Source organism: Dermacentor variabilis, chromosome 4, assembly GCF_050947875.1.
Source record: "Dermacentor variabilis isolate Ectoservices chromosome 4, ASM5094787v1, whole genome shotgun sequence".
Taxonomy (NCBI): domain Eukaryota; kingdom Metazoa; phylum Arthropoda; class Arachnida; order Ixodida; family Ixodidae; genus Dermacentor; species Dermacentor variabilis.
The window spans coordinates 31,850,674-31,873,284 of NC_134571.1; the positions used below are offsets into that span (position 1 = coordinate 31,850,674).

Genomic DNA, 22,611 nt, shown 5'->3' on the forward strand with positions numbered 1-22,611 from the left:
AATTCCTCCTCCCCCCCATGGTCGTGGGTTTGACCACCAACGTTGGCATCATCAATTTTAGTGCCAATAAATTTTGCTCCCATCAAAGGTCGAGGGTTCGACACCTACCAGAAATCGTGAGTTGGAATGCCTTAATTAACCCCAAAGCTAGTGGGTTCAGCTCCCATCAAAGCTCGTGGGCTCGAATTCCTAATTTATCACAATTCTAATTAACTTCACCTTAATATCTTAGGTCGTGGGTTCAACTTTCACCAACGCTCGTGGGTTCGAGTCCCACCAATGGTCGTGGGTGCGCCATCAATTTTCGTGCCATAACGACGGACGGTAAATTTTTCGATAACGCCGCACTACAGATTTTTTGACCCATGAGGAACTTAAGGCTTTCGAATGAATAACTAGGCCTATAGTCTCGTTATTTCTACCAGACAGGCGTGCCCTGAGTAATCTCGAACTACAATTTTCATAATTTCTACCTGTTTGGTCATTGCAGTTCACGAACATAAATGAGAAGCATAAACCTTCCTCAAAGCAGCACTCCTGTAACTCACACTGTAATTAAAGTGAGATTTGCATAAGTGAAATTTTGAAGACGCTGCATTGCAAAAATCATGAGCGATTCGAGTGTGTGAAGGTGGATGACCAGCGAAGTTGTGCAACACACAGCAAAAAGGTGACACAATTTTGAACAAAGGTACGAACACATTTATTGACCTGATCGGTGGTCATCGTGACGACAGGTAAACACGTACATTCATTTATGCACATCCGCGTTCATTCGTGTTATACATTCGTTATATACGTTCGTGTTTTGCTTTCGCGATATACTGAGGCAAATAATTCGAGACCGAAATCACTATGGCGACTGGCAGCAGGCCAGTGCCGTCTGCGCCTTCGCAGGGGGAGGGGCAGTATGGGAACGCTGGCATGACGAGCGGCAACGGAGCCAGCTGTGGAAGAAGAAGACGACGATAAAACAAGCGAGCAGTGGCACGAGCCATTGCTAATGACGATAGCTTTTTCTCAGGACGAATTGTTGACGGACACAAAAATGCACGCAACCCTAGCCATAAACATCTTCGCTGTAATAGCTGTTAAGTGCTGTTTTTCACCTAAAAGGCAGGCGATGGCTGCGTTTTACGATTTGCTGTGTTAGGTATAATTTGGCTTGAGCATTTTTCGCGGATTTCTGAAGCATTGTTTTCATGTCGCTTGCCAAGTTAATGATCGACTAAGTAAGCACTTAAATAAGCAATATGGAACGCAGAAGTGTTTTTCTTAGTCTGCGTCACAATATTCATGCTGTCAAAAATTATTGCGAAGCATGAAAATTCCAGCATTAAAAGCTCTAAGCTAGAAACAGATAATTTTTTGTTTGTATGGCAAGTTCAAGATGAAATTTGAAAGATATGGAGCCATGACTGTATTTGCCAGCAGGGCAACAAAAATTTAGTTTTTGAAAGAAGGCATCTCGTTTTTACTAAGAATCCTTTCTCGTAACTACATGTGAGCTGCTGGTTTAGGTGCATGTTAGAGTACCACAAGTGGCCCAAATTAATCCCGTGTCTCCAACTACGGCGTGCCTCATAATCAGATCGTATGTTTAGCGCGTAAAACTCAAGAATTTAATTTACCGACACGAGGCCACATGCAGTTGGTGACGCAGAAAGTGAGCTTCATGGGTACGTGCATCGGTTGTAACAAATAAAATTGTAATCAGGCTAATTACACATTGTTACATGTTTTCCAGATTCTGGATGCTACTCAGACACGATTCACGCCACCTGTGCCAAAGATTCCAGCACGGACATACACTGGTAGCCGGCTTTACGACGTGAGCATCTCGAAAGATGGCCAACTAAGAGTCTACCGCCTCGATCGTCAGTCAACGACTATGTAAGTTTACATTTACGTCAATAATAATACAGAAGGGTTCGAAGCTAGCGCGGTTGATTCAGTAGCGTAGTCGTTAAGACATGCGTGCCCACTAAAATGCAGTGATTAGCCCTTGTACAGACTCTGGTCCATATACCTAAGAAAGGCAAACAGACCAGCAGAGCCCGCATTCAAAAGTAATCTAGAGCGGTTTGTAAAAACGGGCACCGGACATGCGTGATATAGCAAGGCAAACAATAAGCAAGCGCGGCTGACCAATGACACATAGTTCTTCGCAACGAAAATTATAGCCTCAACCAAGGTCTTCAAACAGATCGTTTTTTTTTGTTACAACCAACAGTCGAACCAACTTGGAGCACAGGCTATGTGACACTATGTGGCCGCTATTTAGTGCAGCTATATTTCACGTTAACTTCGGTCACTAGTTATGTGCCACATAATCTGCCTCCTCAATGATAAAAATATATCCTTTGAAATAAGCTTGTATTAATGTACAAGGGTTGTTCTATAAAGACTAACAGATGTTCTGCAAAAGTTTATTCCTGAAGAATATTCATCGGAACTTCTGACCCTCTCTATATGGTCCACAGTAAGCGAAATACACGGGTCTCATCCTTTCTACGAAGTCTAGGTAACATCAGTCAAGCCATCTTTTGCCACCTTCTAGAATATCACCTACTGCATTTTAACTACGCCTTGTTCACGTCTTGTTCCATGTGAAAGCACTGTTCTTTTATTACCGTTCCCGAAGCATAGCCTCAATTTTCTTACCCATCCTACAGTCCAGATGCGGCCCTCCCACTTCTTTATATGCCTCACGGTAAAAAAGGACATTGCTCTGACATGGAATAAGTCGTGGAATAAGTAAATACATTGGAGGCCGTTTTTAAGTAGGTGACGAAAGGTGGATTCTCCTATGTTATCTAGGCTTGCTGAAACGCGTGCATTTCGCTTTCTGGGCACCGTAAAGAATGTGATAAAAGTGGCAATAAATAATTTTTCAGAAACGAGGATTTCAGAGCATCAGGCTCAGTCTTTATTGATTAACCCTCGTAAAACCAAATACGCGTAACGCGTGCACTTCCATGCGCGCCGCTAGATGACGCAGCGTGTGCAGAGAGAAGCGTGAGGGAGGAGCATTGGCCGGTATCACATAACCATAACATGTATATGTATATATATATATATATATATATATATATATATATATATATATATATATATATATATATATATATATATATATATATATAGATATATACATTAACGAACAGTTCAAGGAGTTCAGATACAACTATTTATTGTGGGCTAACTTGTGCCCGAGGACTAAATAGAAAGATGACTGCCGCGTTCCAAACAGGAGACCACGAATGCCTCCTCCTTTTCTCTCGAGCGGCGATTCACCTCTTCTTCTTCTTCTAGTGTTCCCCGACAATGCTCACATACCATACGAATACGTGCGGCAAAGCACGTGCCATTATGTCTTCGTCTTTGCTTTTTTCACCAATTCACCAATGTCTTCTTGTAGGGCGTATGAACCCGCGCGCGTTGTTTAAAAATGGTTTCTGCCTCATATATATATATATATATATATATATATATATATATATATACAGGCCGCCTTGGAATCTGAACCTGGCAACGTTTAACGTTAGAACGCTATCTATTGAGGCGAGTCTAGCAGTGTTATTGGAGGAATTAGAGGGTAGTAAATGGGATATAATAGGGCTCAGTGAGGTTAGGAGGACAAAAGAAGCATATACAGTGCTAAAAAGCGGGCATGTACTGTGTTACCGGGGCTTAGCAGAGAGACGAGAACTAGGAGTCGGATTCCTGATTAATAAGGAAATAGCTGGTAACATACAGGAATTCTATAGCATTAACGAGAGGGTGGCTGGTCTTGTTGTGAAACTTAACCTGTCTATGCCCCTACATGCCTACATGCCTACAAGTCTATGCCCCTACATGCAGTCATGATGACCAGGAAGTCGAAAGCTTTTATGAAGACGTGGAATCGGCGATGGGTAAAGTCAAAACAAAATACACTATACTGATGGGCGACTTCAATGCCAAGGTAGGCAAGAAGCAGGCTGCAGACAAGTCAGTGGGGAATATGGCATAGGCTCTAGGAATAGCAGGGGAGAGTTATTAGTAGAATTTGCAGAACAGAATAATATGCGGATAATGAATACTTTCTTCCGCAAGCGGGTTAGCCGATAGTGGACGTGGAGGAGCCAAAATGACGAGACTGGAAATGAAATAGACTTCATACTCCGCGCTAACCCTGGCATCATACAATATGTGGACATGCTCAGCAAGGTGCGGTGCAGTGACCATAGGATGGTAAGAACTCGAATTAGCCTAGACCTGAGGAGGGAACGGAAGGAACTGGTACATAAGAAGCCGATCAATGAGTTAGCAGTAAGAGGGAAAATAGAGAAATTCCAGATCAAGCTACAGAACAGGTATTCGGCTTTAACTCAGGAAGAGGGCCTTAGTGTTGAAGCAATGAACGACAATCTTGTGGGAATCATTAAGGAGCGTGCAATAGAAGTCGGTGGTAACTCCGTTAGACAGGATACCTGTAAGCTATCGCAGGAGACGAAAGATCTGATCAAGAAACGCCAATGTATGAAAGCCTCTAACCCTACAGCTAGAATAGAACTGGCAGAACTTTCTAAGTTAATCAACAAGCGTAAGACAGCGGACATCAGAAACTATAATATGGATAGAATTGAACAGGCTCTCAGGAACGGAGGAAGCCTAAAAACTGTGAAGAAGAAACTAGGAATAGGCAAGAATCAGATGTGTGCGTTAGGAGACAAAGCCGGCAATATCGTTACTAATATGGATGAGATAGTTCAAGTGGTTGAGGAGTTCTATATAGATTTATACAGTACCAGTGGCACCCACGACGATAGTGGAAGAGAGAATAGCCTAGAGGAATTCGAAATCCCACAGGTAACGCCAGAAGAAGTAAAGGAAGCCTTAGGAGCTATGCAAAGGGGGAAGGAAGCTGGGGAGGATCAGGTAACAGCAGATTTGTTGACGGATGGTGGTCAGATTGTTCTAGAGAAACTGGCCACCCTGTATACGCAATGCCTCATAACCTCGAGCGTACTGGAATCTTGGAAGAACGCTAACATAATCCTAATCCATAAGAAAGGGGACGCCAGACTTGAAAAATTATAGACCGATCAGCTTACTGTCCGTTGCCTACAAAGTATTTACTAAGGTAATCGCAAATAGAATCAGGAACACCTTAGACTTCTGTCAACCAAAGGACCAGGCAGGATTCCGTAAAGGCTACTCAACAATAGACCATATTCACACTGTCAATCAAGTGATAGAGAAATGTGCAGAATATAACCAACCCTTATATATAGCTTTCATTGATTACGAGAAAGCGTTTGATTCAGTCGAAACCTCAGCAGTCATGGAGGCATTACGGAATCAGGGTGTAGATGAGCCATATTTAAAAATACTGGAAGATGTCTATAGCGGCTCCACAGCCACCGTAGTCCTCCACAAAGAAAGCAACAAAATCCCTATAAAGAAAGGCGTCAGACAGGGAGATACGATATCTCCAATGCTATTCACAGCATGTTTACAGGGGGTATTCAGAGGCCTGGAGTGGGAAGAATTGGGGATAAAAGTTGATGGAGAATACCTTAGCAACTTGCGATTCGCTGATGATATTGCCTTGCTTAGTAACTCAGGAGACCAATTGCAATGCATGCTCACTGACCTGGAGAGGCAAAGCAGAAGGGTGGGTCTGAAAATTAATCTGCAGAAAACTAAAGTATTGTTTAACAGTCTCGGAAGAGAACAGCAGTTTACGATAGGTAGCGAAGCACTGGAAGTGGTAAGGGAATACATCTACTTAGGGCAGGTAGTGACCACGGATCCGGATCATGAGACTGAAATAACCAGAAGAAGAAGAATGGGCTGGGGTGCGTTTGGCAGGCATTCTCAAATCATGAACAGCAGGTTGCCACTATCCCTCAAAAGGAAAGTGTACAACAGCTGTGTGTTACCAGTACTCACATATAGGGCAGAAACCTGGAGGCTTACGAAAAGGGTTCTGCTGAAATTGAGGACGACGCAACGAGCTATGGAAAGAAGAATGATGGGTGTAACGTTAAGGGATAAGAAAAGAGCAGATTGGGTGAGGCAACAAACGCGGGTAAACGACATCTTAGTTGAAATCAAGAAAAAGAAATGGGCATGGGCAGGACATGTAATGAGGAGGGAAGATAACCGATGGTCATTAAGGGTTACGGACTGGATTCCAAGGGAAGGGAAGCGTAGCAGGGGGCGGCAGAAAGTTAGGTGGGTGGATGAAATTAAGACGTTTGCAGGGACAACATGGCCACAATTAGTACATGACCGGGGTAGTTGGAGAAGTGTGGGAGAGGCCTTTGCCCTGCAGTGGGCGTAACTAGGCTGATGATGATGATATATATATATATATATACGTGAATGCATGTGTGCGTGTGTGTTGTGTGTGCCTTGCGTTAGCGCCAGACAGTAAACGAAAATTGACTTCGCCCGTTTCCCTTCTTTTCCAGTTTCCACACGAACCTGTCACGCCTCGTGTTCACTGACCAGTTCCTTCAGCTTTCCACACTTTTGCCATCAGACTACGTTTATGGCCTCGGTGAACAATGGACGACCCTTCGCCGAAACGTCAGCTGGACGAGTCGTTTCTTCTTCAACCGTGACCGACCTCCTACGGTCTGCATTCACGTCCGCAGTACTCATCCAAAGAAAGCGTATTGGCGTTGTACACGTTCGATCGAGTAGTGTTCCAAAGCAATCCACGTTTCGTGTCCGTCTCACTGATTCCCGAGCGCGGAAGCTTCGAAACCATAAATCAATGAGATTAGTGAAGTAATGTGAAGTGGGGGGGGGGGGGCTTTGGCCGAGCTGTCTAGGCGTTATTGTTATCCGACATTAGTCTATATGTTCTGCGAGCGAACGTTTTTTGGTAGAGCTTAAGCTTTCAGACTCTGTGGTCGCTGTGCCACGGTTAAGGAGAGCGCGTGATCCTTCGGTTTGAGACGCTAGCGCTGCCCTGCACATGAACGCGGTTTCTCAACCATGTTTGTAAGGGCGATTTGGCTTAAGAGGTCATCGTGCAACATTGTATAAAATACGAAAATCGTGATGGTAGGTTTATATATCAAAACATTTCATTGAGTTTATTTTTTTAATCTCTGTAACGCTATGAAACAAAAGCGTACTCTTATAGGGCATACGTACTTGAAAGGCGGCGACTGCGATGAATATTAATCGTCACAAGGGCATCTGACTCCGGTGATCGCTTTAAAATGCTTGTAATTTATGAGATTTCGATCAAATTTTTCTCTTCGCAAACAAGGAACACTTTAAATCGCTATATTTTTTTCTCGTCGCAGCAAAGGTGAAATTTCCACGCGTTTCATGCATTTGTATTCGCTTGCGATAAACCTCACTTAACAGTGGCTAAAACAAGGTAGTGGGTATCAGTGCTGCCTAAAATAAGTTTCTCGCTCAGAGCAGCGGCAGACTGCATTTACCTTGTTTATGAAACTACGTTACCCGAGAGTTACACATAGACAAGCGTACGCTTGCTAACAAAAGTGTGTGCAACGTGCGCGTTATCAGAATGATGAATTTACTCGCAACGTCAAGAACGCAATAGTAAATCCAAGGATCCACTCTGCGCATGCGCCATACGTGGTACAATGCTTGCGCCTGGACCCCTACACGTGAAAGCACGACCCTGAGTTCATTCGTTTGTTTCTTTATTTTCATTTTGGTTATTTTCTTTTCAGCTACGTGTTTTTTTAATATTACTGACGAATTTGAGTACGCGTATAAATTGGCCCCCAGCAAGTCTTTCCGCGTGCAAGTGCAGATGCATTCTCATATTGATGATGAAAACTTCTTGTACCTTTTAGCGTGGCAAGAACATCTACGGCACGCACCCTTTCTTGCTCGGAGTAGACAACGACCGGCAGGGATACGGAGTGTTCCTGCATAACAGCAATGCCTTGGGTGGGTTTCCTCTATTCAGTCTCTTCTTCTTGTGCATGAACTGTCCCCAGTGGTGGCCCAACATTTAAGATTTACAGATTTTTGCAGTGAGGTTTTTAAGTGCATATTTAATGCAAGTATACCCAACGACACAGAAATTTCTGGTATTTCCGTAATGTTTGTCGGCCACTGCTTTTTATATTCTTAGAGAAACTCAGTGGGTCAAAAATTATCCGGAGTCCGCAACTACAGCGCGCCTCATAATCAGATTGTTGTTTTGGCACGTAAAACCCCAGAATCCAATATATAGATATAAATATTATTTGACAGGCAGCGACTTCATGAACAGCCATGGTTTTTTCAATGTGAGAGTTGGATGGATGGATGAATGGATGGAATTACTTTACTGAAAGGTCCTGCGAGCAACGGGGCGCAAGGCCCTATAGAGCGGGCTACTCCTACGTTGGGACCGGGAGTTGTAACTCCCTGGCCGAATCGTGGGCTCACTGGACTGCCCTGAGCTGCTCCGCCAGGTCCGTGCTGCGTAATGCTTCTTGTAGCCTGGCGGAGTCTCGATTCTAGTTTGCGTGGGTCCGACCACACGGCCAGATCAAGTGATATACGTCTAGTGTGCTATGGAAATTTTCGCAACATGATGTTTTGTGTAGGTCAGGCATGTAGTGATGTAGTCTGTTCTGCGTGGGGTACGTGTTGGTATGAAGCATTTTGAACGTGAGGGCTTGAGGCCTGGTGAGCTTATTGTGAGGTGTGCTGTATATTCTGCGGTCTAGAAAAAAGTGCTTTGTGATCTCGTTGTATGTGGAGGGAGGCTCCCGCTTCTCACTGGGATGGTCACGACCAGAATAGGCAGCGGAGCGGAGGGTTAGGGCTCGCGCACTCCTGTGAGCCATCTCACTGAGATTGGGAGGGGCGTCCTCGATCTCTCCTAGGTGTGCCGGGAACCAGCAGATGGTGTGATGCTGCAGCGGGGCTGATGTATTCACTATTTGTAGTGATTGTCTTGCAATGACTCCTTTACGAAAGGCTTTGACGGCCGAGCGTGAATCGCTGTAGACGTGGGCGGTGGTCGGGTCTGTGAGCGCAAGTGCGATGGCGACCTGTTCTATTATCTCGGACTTGTGTGTCTTGACTGGGAGAGCGTTTGTGACTTGAACTTGCTTATTGACCGTGGTGGCTTTCCCGGACGGGTACTGTGCCGCGCAGTATGAATGATCCGCGTGCCAGCCTTCTGGGTTGATGGTGCGCGGGGTTCATGTTCCGCGGTAGTGGGCGAACCGTGTAGGAGTTGCGTGTGTCCGTCGGAACGCTTTGGTATAGATTCTCGATTGCTGTGGTGTCACGACCTTTTTGGCTAGGATTTCTCTACCCGGTTTGGTACCAGAGAGTCTTGTCAATTGAGCCCGTTCTTGAGCTTCGGCGATTTCAATACCCCCCAGTTGCAGCAGAAGCTCTGTCTCGGTGTTCTTCGGGATTCCCAGCACTAGTTTGACTAGCCTCCTCAGTTGCGCATTGAGTTTGTCCTTCTCCGCTACCTTCCATCTGTGCATGGCCGCCTCGTACGTGAAGTGGCAAAGCGCGAAGGCGTGTGTTAGCTTGAGGAGATTTTCTTCCTTAAGGCCGTGTTGTCTGTTTGCTACGCGTCGTATGAGATTCAAGGCATTATTCGACTTTGTCTCGCTCTTCTCCACGGCCGCGGCGTTAAAGCCACTGCTCTTAATGAGCATGCCGAGAACTCTGATTTTGCTGAAGTGTGGAATGGTTCCTCCGTCATTTGTTCTGAGAGTAATGGCGTGTGTGCCTCTGATTTCGCTCATTGGCTTGGGACCACTTCTCGATGGTTTGTAGACGAGGAGCTCCGACTTCGCGGGCGAACTTCGCCGGCCCATGGGAGCGAAGTATTCCTCGATCGCGTCGATCGCTTGCTTCTATAGAGAGTTCTCAATTGATCCCAGGCTACCTCCGGGGATCCAGAGCGTTACGTCATCTGAGTATATGGTGTATTTGACGTTCTCAGTTCGATCCAATCTCTTGCCTAGGCCGGCTAGGGCAAGGTTAAAGAGCGTTGGAGAAATGACGAAACCTTGCAGGGTGCCCTTGCTGCCCAGTTTGTATTTCTGGGACTTGATTTACCATGGACGGAAGGTGTGAGAGCTTATACCAGAATAATGAAGACTACGATAACTGTCGGATTAAAAAGCGCGTTCGATCAAAATCGACAATTAAGTACTGAGCGTAAGCAAACGGCGGTCGAGGATCTACAACATTTTGTAAGCCATAAGCCTAGGCCGATATAGACTACTGTGACGCATTGTTTATGCGCAGGTGCTTACAGCTCTGAAGATACTCCTGACAATGTCATTAAATAATTGTTATCGACAACAAAAAAGCAACGTTACACAGATAATAACAATGACGATGACCATGACACATTTCGAGCCACTGCTCTCTTGCTTCAGAGGTGGTGCTGCAGCCCACGCCTGCGGTCACGTTCCGAGCCCTGGGCGGCGTGCTGGACTTGTTCGTGTTCGCTGGCCCGACGGCGGCCAACGTGGTCAGCCAGTTGCAGCACGTCGTGGGCATGCCCGCAATGCCTCCCTACTGGGGCCTGGGCTTCCACTTGTGCCGCTTCGGCTACAAAACGCTCAACCGGACTAGGTACATCATGGAGATGAACATCAAGGCCGGAATTCCACTGGTATTTACACAAATGGTGTCTTTTCCTTCGAGTGTGCAGAGGGAGTATATCTTGACTGCTGGGGTAATTGGTGGAACATTATGTAATGGTGGAGCGCAGCATGGACCAGCGTTCGCCCTGTGAGGTTTATTTTTTTTAAATTTTTTTGCAGTGCAATTCTTTTGCAAGCACTATGACAATACCTAAAGAGACCAGAACATTTGTCGTAGATATTTTGGTTTCTTCACCTCTGAGCTGCTTTGCATAGGCGCTGGTGGATTTGAGATGTGAGTGACATGATTGTGATAAAATCTTTTTCGAAAAGGGCTGACTGGGAGGCCTGACACATAATTGCTACTAAAAGCACGCACACGAGATTTAATTTGTAAGGCTATGCATTCTTATACGTGTTTGTAATCAAAAGGAAAGGCGGAAAGGGAGAATGACAGATGTACGTATGGTTTTTCCCCGTGTCTGCTTACAGGTCTGTGTTTAATAAATCTGTTACAGTGTAGGGATACATTCATGAGCAAGTATCATTGCAATATCGGTGCCAGCACAGTTTGCATCCTTTTGTTCTACAGCCTAGTGCATCATAAATCTCTGTGGCATGAGTGTCATTGGTTCAAGTTCACGCCATTTGAGAAAATGGAAAAGGTTACAGATCTCGTCCAGTGTATTTTCTGCCTGCACTGGAACGTCGAGTCACCATAGAAGCTTTCTTCCAAATGCACAGGAGTATTAATCTAAAAGAACGTTTGTTAAATAGTGACGTAAATACTACAGAATTATGCTATTCTTTTCTCTTCTGCGACAACAAGGACACCCAATGGAACGACATTGACTACATGAAAAGCAGGAATGACTTCACTTACGACAAGGACAGGTTCGAAGGGCTTCCGGAATTCGTCAGTGAGCTCCACGCTTCTGGCCGCCACTACGTCATCATCGTGGTAAGTGGTTTAACGAGCACCTTGAATGCTTGCCCATCTGAAAGCATATTGTTTGAAGATGCATGGTTTCAGGCACTTATACATCAAAAACATGTCTATTTTCCCACAGGATCCCGCAGTGAGTGGTTCTGAAGCACCCGGAAGCTACCCTCCTTACGATGACGGAGTTGCCATGGATATCTTCGTCAAAAATATCACGGGTGGCATTGTTTACGGAAAGGTATCAGTACGGTGCCATAGTCAAGCGTTTAGCCATGTCGATGCGCTGCTCTAAGTCTGAAAAAAAGAAAGAACTCCGGATATAACTCGGAGTCCGGATCTACGAAGACGCGATCCTCTGAACTAAAATAATTGTGTATATTGTTCAGTGTGTTGAAACTAAGCTTCTTAAAAACGTTGCAAGAAAACTTGTGGCTGCGAAACAGTGTTAGTTAATAATACACGCACAATTCGCCAATATTTCAGTCACAAAGGCAAACCTGTTAGGAAAAAGGTCTTAATTGCATTATTTATATAGGTTCAATAATTGCTTCTTAAATATCGGGGCAATTATCCACCGAGTGAAGCCCACTTAGCTGAATTTTTAGGGAAGGCTCACTACAAGACGCCCAATATCAAGGTTTCCTCTGAAGGCTGAACGAATTTGTTATTAAAAAGTTTCGAATATTCGCACCTAACAATGAGATTGCCTCGCAGTGAATTGCGATTGCCTTCAACATTGTGATGTAGAAAATAAGGCTTTCGAAATTGCAATTTAAATTTATATGTGATCTCTTCTTACAGTTCCGTTTTTAACACGTCCCTGCTTGCACATTAAGTACGTCTTCAGAGTACTAACAGTAATAATTATAATCATTATCGGTATAATCATTATCACTAGAAGCATCAGAAATGTTGTGGCAAGCTCACTGCGAGACGAAGGCCGTGAAAGCGCATAATGCAGTCAAAGTATGTAGTTGCCACGCCTTTCTGGAAATTATTTCTGATAAGAAAAAGAAACTAGCTTTGCATGCCTTTTATACTTTTCTTTCTTTTATAGCGACCTGCTCAACCTTCCTGCTTAGTAAAGCATTTGACCCTAGTCTTCAGTTCAACACGCGAATACATACTGCAATAGTCGCCTGACAATGTTTAATTCCCCGAGAGTCCAAGCACTTCCTGCAGTATCGTAGAGCAAAACTCTTCTTCTAATCGCATACATACAAACGACTTAGTCTAGAATGCGAGCGTTAACTTAATCGCTGGATTTTAATACAGTAATTATTGTACGGTATTGCAATAGGCACAGTGTTTTCCGCCAAGGGGCAAGTAGTAGAGGTGTCCAATGGACATATATATTTAGGTTACACAAATCCTTGAATCTTGCTCTGCCAAGTGAAGCAATGGAAGGCGTTGTGAACTTAGATTCTACCGTGACCCTGGTGCTGGCGTGAAGTTCGCCAACGGCATTGCAATGAACAGCTAGTTGTAAAGCCTAATCTTAATCCTGACGCTGACCACTGACCCAGCTTTACAGTGTAAATTGAGGCGGTTATGATGACATTGGGACTTTTTCTTCAATATTATGTTATGCGCCTTCAAGTTGTACTTAAAATGAGCGAGATAGCTTGGAAAGGTTGCGTTCAACAAGTGCAAGGGTGTAAGTGTGCTGGGCTGCTAAATGCGCACTCAGTAATGTGAGGCTTCCATTTAACGGCAGCTACTCTAGCATCACCCTGCATTCTGTACTCGACAGGTTTGGAATGACAAGAGCAGCGTGTTCCCTGACTTCAGCCACCCCAATGCGACGGCCTACTGGATGAAGCAGTTCGCCAGGTTTCACAATGAGGTTCCTTTCGATGGCGCCTGGATTGTGAGTATTCCATTCACTTTCTCTCTCAGTTGAAAGATTAGGTAAAGTATATTCCTTCCGGTGCTCGGAATATCGTGGCTGAGTGTAACTCTTGCCCTAGTATGATCCGATTCTGCAGTTCACTGCTCTGTTTTCAGTGAAATCTATATTAGTTTCTTGTCGCATAGCACTGCATATTTTAATTTCGTAATCACCTGCGCCATGGCACTAAGGAAACGTCACTAATTTAATGACAACAATGAATTTCCTGAGGAGTGCCCTTCGAGCAGCGTTGGGGCACTTGGACGACAGGCCTTTCACAGAGGAGAAGACCTTGGGCTCCTGAACTCGAATGCCTGCTATGTGCAAGGCCCCAAATGCGCTGGTGCGTTTCTGCAGCATGATAGTGCACAGAGTCGTAAGTAGCTGACACGCGCGAATATCGTGCATGGAAGAGAATGAGTGAAAAGGAAAAGGCAGGGAAGTTGATCAGCAAAGATCGCACCCGATTAGTTTCCATAAAATTATGGATGAGAAAAGAAGGAAAGGAAGATAAGGTGAAGAGAGGAAGTCAGTGCGCACACAATTGCAAAAAACCGTTCTCTTGCAGAAAGCGTTCTGAAAGCATACTGTTGTTTAAATTGCCCTGTACTAGCACACACAAAATCTTGACGTTTCTTGAACACTAAAGGATTGACTACCACCTAGAATGAGCGCTCGTTTTGAGTCGTTCTCTTTTTTGTCCCGAGTCATACAGGTAAATTCAATGCCTGGGGTTGTGTTATGCGACATTTTCTGCAAAGAGGAGTGCTAACTTAACTTATGTATGACATATGATTCAGTTCACGGCCAGAATACAGTTTTCGCCATGTACTCTTGTATCGACAGTCAATCAACCCTACGGGCAAAATGGTGGAGTTTACTTTTCCGAACCCTTCCATGAATTCACTGGCTTCATCAGCTAGACATCTTTACACTTACACATGGACGTAAATGTTCACGGTAGTGCGCTGTACAAAAACACACAGACAGACCTCCAAACTTCAACCGCCGCGACGTAATCATTCGGGAATATTTGTATAGAAAATGCGCTTAAACTTCATATCAGTGAAACATCAAATGATCACATTACATATCTCTGCCACTGAAAATGGCCGAATCTTTGCCGTTCTTCTGTTCTGGTGCCCTCACTTGTGCAGCAAAATGGAGATAAAGAGAAAGAAACCTTATTAAAGGTGGTTAAATAAATAAAGAAAACCCCTGTGGAGCGAAAGGGAACAATAGGTGCTTGTAGAAGGCTAGTCTGTGCGGTCCGTTGTACACAACACATAACGCGCTTGCATGTGTCAGAACGAACGAACCTGCTACGGCAGTGAACTACAAGGCTGATATCAAGGCGCGAAAAACAGCGACAGTCGCTTTCTTATCATGCAGGACATGAATGAGCCATCCAATTTCTACGACGGCCACAAGGACGGCTGCCCTCCGAACCAGAAAGAAGATCAACCGCCGTACGTTCCAGGCGGAGAGAAGCTGTGCACAAAGACCCTTTGCATGAGCGACCGGCACTACATCTCGTCTCACTACAATGTCCACAATATCTACTCCCAGCTGGAGGCCAGAGCGACGTACAAGTATGTTTATACAGAGTAAATGCAAAATGACTGCAGTATGCAATTACATGAGACGCGAATCTTTGACAATATGTTGCACCGAAACTTGCTGGTATGCATATATATAGTTAGTCCGCAAATTAACAAGGATGGCCAGATTTTGTGATATCACTTTAGCGTTCTGTGTAGGTTTATTTAAGCATTGCATTATTAAGCAATGCACTAAATCTCCGACTACATGACGCATAACACTTACCAAAAAGAGATTCCGGCTGGCTATGCGAATGGCTATGGGATGGCTATAGCTAAAGTGACGATGCGAATGACAGGCTGTAATCTGTTATTTTTGTCATGCTTAGAGCCCTCGTTCAGATCCGCCAGAAACGACCCTTCATCATTTCCCGGGCGACATCACCAGGACAATCTGTGTGGTCGGGCCACTGGTCTGGAGACATCAGCTCTTCGTGGGAGGATATGAAACTCAGCATTCCTAGTGAGCATTGAACATTTTAAATTATGATTAACGCTATATAAGACAATACAGACAAGGACAGTACAGATGCTACCTGTGGTCTGCGCGCAAGCAATCGACTAAAAGCTTCCAGCACTGCCTCAGCCATCCAGTGTAACAAAACACACGACACCAGTATAAAAAAAAATCGCACATGCTTCCAAAGAAGAAGACTTGAAGATATTGCAGATTAGCTTGACTTCGTCGCGGAATGGCTTGACAGCCACGAACAACGTGAGGACTTGCACAAGCAAGTCCTCATATGGCTCTGGAATGGTGTAGTTTGGTTACAGGATACTGAACACATAGAAGGCCCAATCAAAAGGGTATTCTTCAATTCGAACAACGAATCAACTTGCCCAGTGGCGCGTATTAATCAGTATTAAACGTGCCAATAAAATATGCCCGTTATCGTTGGTACAACGTTTTCAAAGATAAAAGAAGTTGAATAACAGGATCACGCGATCATCGGGTTCAATCCGAGCTGCCATTTCAAAGTGCGTTATGTTCAAGAAACAAGGACAAATACGGATGGCCTAAAAACGGTATTTACAATTGCACAGAGGTGCCAATGGCCGCCTCCCGAGACAGACCGTGTAGTATATCTTTATTTATTTATTTATTTATTTATTCCCGTATATCACAGGTTCCTATTGCAACATTATGTGAAGGGGGTTATACAAAAAACTGCAAGATCGATAAGATGGAGCCAATGTTTTCGAGTTTTGCTATACAAGTAATCAGTACGTTGTCAACAGAAAACACACACAGAAAAAAAAACTATTGAACAACAAACAACAAAACTATTGAATGCACTGGTCATGTTGGGTTAGTATTGATTAGCGTAGTACATGCAGATACGAAAATCTTGCTCAACGCGAGTGCTGTAGTAAGACCAGGAAAAGTAAGACTTTTAGTACCAATCAAACATACTGTCGCAGCACTGCGCGGCTGCGGCTGAGGCAGAGAAAGACGAAGTAGAGTGTGCGCGCGTGACCTCGCGGTACTCTGCGCCGGCTGGGCCTGGCCTGTAGCTTCCCTCTCGGACCTCGTTTCACCGTTTCACCCTGTAAATAAACATCATTCGTAACATCTTTGGTGGACGTGCGGGGTAAATCTTGGACGATCCTGGACGACCTAGCTCTACCAACTGTCCGACGGAGTAGGCGCTTGGCCGGTTTACGACCACAAGCAGCGGACATGGCCGATTCCGGAGAAGGTAATGACGACCCCACCTGCGGCGGACCAGACAGCAATCACGCAGGTCAGGCTGGCTACTGGACACCGCTGCGAGAGCCACCCACCTTTTCGGGGAAGGCCAACGAAGACGTCGACGACTGGCTTAAACACTACAACAGAGTGAGTCGCCACAACCACTGGAACTCTACGAAGCAGTTCGATAACGTGGTTTTTTTTCTCGCTGGCACCGCACTCCTCTGGTTTGAAAACTACGAGAGCGTTCTAACAAGCTGGGATAACTTTGTAGAAGAATTCACCAAGTGCTTCGGGGACCGAATCTCTAAGAAAAAGAAGGCTGAGCAGACGCTTTCCCGACGAGCTCAATTACGTGGCGAAACGTGTACAACGTACATAGAGGCTGTTCTGAAATTATGCGGAATCGTCAGCGCTACCATGACAGACGAAGACAAAGTAGGACATCTGCTTAAAGGAATCGCTGAAGATGTTTATAATTTTCTTATAACGAAGGACGATCTTAGTACTCCGTCTGATCTGAAGAAACACTGCCGGGCGTTTGAAGCGCTGAAAATGAGAAGGATTGGGCCAAAGTTTGGACGATTGGACAATGTTACTACTATTGCAAGTGTGTCCGTCCCAACCCACGACGACCTCTCCTCAGTGATTCGGCAAGTAGTTAAAGAAGAGCTTCAACGCCTTAAAGTTGTTGACGACGCTCATGTGTGCCATCAGTGTGCATTTGATCATCGTTCTCGTGTGCCACCGTCCACCTGGGCACCTCAGAGTTTCCGAGAACCTCGCAGGACCTATGCTGATCGTACGGAGAGCAGCAACTTGCCACCGCAACCGACAAGTCTGGGAGGCCGACAAGATCCACCACAACGATTTGTTCCGCGGGCTATTCCCTCCTACAACCAGCCTGAGAGTGCGTTTCTACCCATGACACCCATGTCACCGGTGTCACCCGCGACAAGCCGCGACTCCCGCACTTGCTACAGCTGCGGTGTGGCTGGACACATTGCTAGGTATTGCCACCGCCGCCAGCAGCGTGCTCCACGGTTTAATTCCTACACGCCCCGCGTGCCCGCTGATGAGCCCTGGCCATATCCCACTTCCTTCCAGCGGCTGCAGCAGGGACGCGCAAACCGCAGTGACTCCCCCGTTTCCGATCGCAGCCTGACACCACCACCGACACGACAACGACGCTCTCCATCACCTCGTCGTCGCTCGTTATCACCGCCGCCGCTGGGAAACTAGCTGGTGCGACCGACGGGGGTGAGGCCGCAATATGTTCATCTTCATCAAGACCCCCTTGTGTAAAATTGTTTAAAAACAAAGTGTGCGTTTTAGTTGACAATGTGAGTGCTTTTGCTTTAGTTGACACTGGGGCGGCAGTTTCTGTTATGAGACTGTCCTTCAAAAATCGTCTTGGACAAAAAGTTATGTTTTCTTGGGATCGGAACGCTACCTTTCGTGGAGTTGGCGGGGAAATGTTACGCCCACTTGGGGTCTGTTCTGTTTTAGTTATGATAGGGGAGCAGACATTTAGAAGTGAATTTACTGTGCTTGCACGTACAACGCATGACATTATTTTAGGAATTGATTTCTTGCGTGAGTGGGGGGCAACTTTGGATTGTGGAAGTGGCGCGATTTCTCTTCGCCGCGACGCGCGAACTTCAATGACAGATAGCACCAGTGATGCCGCCGACGTTCTCACCGTGTCATAAGATGTGTGTTTGCCCCCTAAGACTGCAATGTTTGTACCTGTCACTACTTCTCGCCCTCGTACAGGTTCTTGTTGTGGTTTAGCCGAGCCCGATTATAACAATGCGCTCAAGAAAAATGCGATAGTCCCTCGCTCCCTCGTGGTTACTACTGATGGTTGTACTCGTTTGTGGACAGTGAACGTTTCAACCCAATCTATAACATTGCCGCTAGGACTTAAACTGGCAAGTTTTGATGAACAAGCCATTGTCAGCGTCGGAACGGTCGAAATGTCAACTGCCGAAAAAAAATCCAACCCCGACTCCATCTATGATAATTCTGCTGACTTTAAGCGCATGATTGACAAGTCGCTGTCTTCTAGTGAGCAGTGTCTGCTGGAAGCTGTGCTCGCTCGCTACGCCACAGTGTTTGATTTTGCTCAAGGCCAACGAGCGTCCCATACACCACCGGCGTCTCGTGTGCAACACCGCATCCATACAGGGCAAGCAACGCCAATTCGTCAGAAGCCCTACCGCGTTTCACCTTCAGAGAGAAAAGTCATCGCCGAGCAGGTCGAAGAAATGTTACAGAAAGGAGTGATCCAGGAATCATCTAGCCCTTGGGCTGCTCCTGTGATCCTAGTCAAGAAAAAAGACAACTCATGGAGATTCTGTGTGGACTATCGCCGCCTAAACACCGTCACAAAGAAAGACGTGTACCCCCTACCACGAATAGATGACGCCGTCGACTGCCTCCACTCCGCGTCGTATTTCTCTTCTGTTGATTTGCGGTCAGGATATTGGCAAATTCCCATGCACCCCTCAGACAAGGAGAAGACAGCCTTCGTGACACCTGACGGTCTCTTTGAATTCAACGTTATGCCCGTTGGCTTATGCAACGCTCCAGCGACATTCGAGCGATTTATGGATACCGTGCTCCGCGGACTCAAATGGGAAATTTGCATGTGCTATTTAGACGACGTCATTATCTACGGCCGGACATTTCACGAGCACAATCAGCGCCTGTCGATCGTTCTTGACTGTATCCAGCAAGCTGGCCTTATTTTAAACACGAAGAAATGTCATTTCGGTGAGCGTCAAGCCCTCGTACTAGGCTTTCTGGTCGACAAAGACGGCATACGACCAGACCCTGAAAAGATAGCAGCGGTTCGCGACTTCCAACAGCCACAAACGGTGAAAGATCTGCGAAGCTTTTTGGGCCTTTGTTCATATTTCCGACGTTTTATCAAGAATTTCGCACAGCTTGCCTCTCCCCTCACGTCTCTCCTTCACAGACACCCCATACTTGTGGACTGCTGACTGCGAGTCGGCGTTTCAACAGCTGAAATTTTTGTTGACTTCTGGACCGGTACTGCGGCATTTTGATCCGGAGGCGTCAACTGAGCTGCACAGTGACGCCAGCGGTGCGGGTGTTGGTGCTGTGCTTGTTCAACTCTGCGATGGCCGTGAGCATGTCATTGCCTACGCTAGTCGGACACTTACAAAAGCGGAGACAAACTACACCGTTACTGAACTCGAGTGCCTAGCAGTCGTCTTCGCCATTCAGAAGTTCCGTCCCTATCTACATGGCCGCGCATTCACGATAGTGACTGACCATCATTCACTCTGTTGGCTGGTTGTGCTGCGCGACCCGTCTGGCCGGTTGGCCCGCTGGGCTTTGCGCCTTCAAGAGTACAGCTTCTCCATTAACTACAAGAGCAGACGCTGTCACACGGATGCTGATTGCCTATCCCGTCTCCCTTCGCCGCACACTAAAGCTGAGGATGATGACTTCGACGACTACCTAGTTTCCATCTCTTCCGACTTTACAGACCTGCGTACCTTCGAGAGCGAGCAACGTTGCGACCCTACCTTGAAATCCCTACGGGCAGCTGCACGTGAGCCAGCAGGAACAACACCGTTTACTTTTCGTAATGGTTTGCTGTACAAAAAAAATTACTCGGCTGATGGTCCCCCATTGCTTCTAGTTGTGCCCGAAAACCTGCGCTCGGCTGTCCTTCCTTGTATGCATGACGATATCACGTCCGGGCACCTTGGCTTTACACGCACACTACACCGACTTAGAAGGAGATTTTTCTGGCCCAAGCTCTGGAAAACAACGAAACAGTATGTCGCCAGCTGTACTGTTTGCCAGCGCCACAAGCGAACGACGACGGCCCCAGCAGGCTATTTACAACCAGTTAAGCCACCGACGTTACCCTTTGAAAAAGTGGGCATCGACTAGCTAGGCCCGCTCCCAAAGACGTCAGCTGGCTACCGCTGGATTATAGTATGCGTAGATTATCTTACTCGCTACACGGAAAGTGCGGCACTTCCATCTGCCACTGCAGCAGATGTCTCTTCATTTTTGTTGCATCACGTCATACTCCGTCACGGCGCTCCCCGTGTTGTCATCAGTGACCGTGGACGGCAATTCACCGCCGACGTCGTTGAAGAACTTTTGCGGCTTTGTGGTTCTGCATATCGTCGTGCCACTCCTTACCACCCGCAAACCACTGGCCTCGCGGAGCGGACGAATCGAACCCTTACCAACATGTTATCAATGTATGTCGCTGCTGACCACAAGAATTGGGACGCCGTCTTACCTTTTGTAACGTACGCGTACAATAGTGCCAAGCACGAAGTTACTGGATATGCGCCGTTCTTTTTGCTGTACGCCCGCGCATCCCAGAGCTTTCTGGACACTATTCTACCTTTATCGTGCCAACAGGATCCTTCCATCGCCCAAACTCTGTGTCGTGCTGAGGAAGCACGTCGACTGGCGCATCTTAGGACGTTGTCCTCACAAGGCAACAGCAAGATTCGCTATGATGCGCGGCATCTCCCCGTCAGTTTTACTACCGGTGATTATGTTTGGTTGTGGACACCTGTTCGCAAAAAGGGATTGTACCGCAAGTTTCTCGCCACTTACACCGGACCATTCGTTATACTCGACCGCTTGAGCGATGTGAACTATGTCGTCGCCAAAGTGACGGCAAGTAATCGGCGTTCACGGGCGACGCAAGTTGTTCACGTGGCCAGACTCAAGCAGTGCCATCACAGGTCCCTTTAACTCGCTCGGCGAGCTTCGTCTGCCCCCGGGGAAAATGTCGCAGCACTGCGCGGCTGCGGGTGAGGCAGAGAAAGACGGAGTAGAGTGTGCGCGCGTGACCTCGCGGTACCCTGCGCCGGCTGGGCCTGGCCTGTAGCTTCTCTCTCGGACCTCGTTTCACCGTTTCACCCTGTAAATAAACATCATTCGTAACAATACAATGGCTATGTAGCTCGTCATGGTAACCAAACTCTTCCGATTGCGCGTGTACTGATGGCCAAAAAGTACAACACTGTGCAGAATTTTATTGCGTGAGAGTGTGAGGGTGTGGAAGTGTGCCTATTTGCAAACGTCGGTGCCTTAAGCAAGATGATATACACTAAAAGCCCTTTATAATTTCAACTTCGTAAAGTGGCTAGATGGTGTTAATATATTCAATCTAATCTAGCTCTTAAGCAAGCATTAAAATATCGCGGTCTTTGTTGTAGATATACCAATGCCGTAACCGACGAGTTTGTTCTTCTCGCAGACAGTAGCTGCCTTCTTGTAAAAAAAAAATATTTTCTAAAGGCGTGAATTCGACTTCCAGATATTCTGAGCTTCGGCCTGTACGGAATGCCATTAATGGGGGCAGACATATGCGGCTTCAACATGAACACGACTGTCGAGCTGTGCGCCCGCTGGCACGCCCTGGGAGCCTTTTATCCATTTTCCAGGAATCACAACACGGATGATGGAATCGTAAGTTTTCACATTTACAATGTTGGAAGTTTAACGAGGCACATTCTTCCCTTCAACTTCTCTTTAAAAGTACTTTGTTATCCATCGATAATAGCAGTGCACGTTTCATTTCTTCATAACATACGCACATGCTTCTAGTGCATCATTCATTAAAAACGTTTTGGGCCTCTCACCTATTTTGCTACAGAGTAAACAGCATCGTAAAATTATATTTTTTACATAAATTTCATGAAATTTGCAATAATGCGCACAAAATACTCTCACAATCCTGTCAAAAAGCTTGTTCGATTACCTTTTCGTTTACAATACAGCCAACAAATGTAACCACCTGCATACCTATTATCACCGGAACAACCGATGTTCTTGGATTAAGGCTGCAGTTGAACATCATTTGTATTATT

General features: G+C 46.0%; 1 protein-coding gene across 1 annotated transcript in view; it reads left to right on the forward strand.

The window, feature by feature from the left end:
• LOC142578881 (lysosomal alpha-glucosidase-like) overlaps window positions 1–22,611 on the forward strand; it is a 47,721-nt gene that overhangs the window by 11,190 nt on the left and 13,920 nt on the right. The window contains exons 4-13 of the mRNA XM_075688552.1: window positions 1,748–1,893; window positions 6,465–6,630; window positions 7,839–7,935; window positions 10,392–10,630; window positions 11,431–11,562; window positions 11,672–11,782; window positions 13,298–13,414; window positions 14,828–15,027; window positions 15,366–15,499; window positions 22,059–22,210. Of these exons, the coding sequence (XP_075544667.1) occupies window positions 1,748–1,893; window positions 6,465–6,630; window positions 7,839–7,935; window positions 10,392–10,630; window positions 11,431–11,562; window positions 11,672–11,782; window positions 13,298–13,414; window positions 14,828–15,027; window positions 15,366–15,499; window positions 22,059–22,210 (1,494 nt within the window). The remainder of the gene's footprint in view (window positions 1–1,747; window positions 1,894–6,464; window positions 6,631–7,838; window positions 7,936–10,391; window positions 10,631–11,430; window positions 11,563–11,671; window positions 11,783–13,297; window positions 13,415–14,827; window positions 15,028–15,365; window positions 15,500–22,058; window positions 22,211–22,611) is intronic.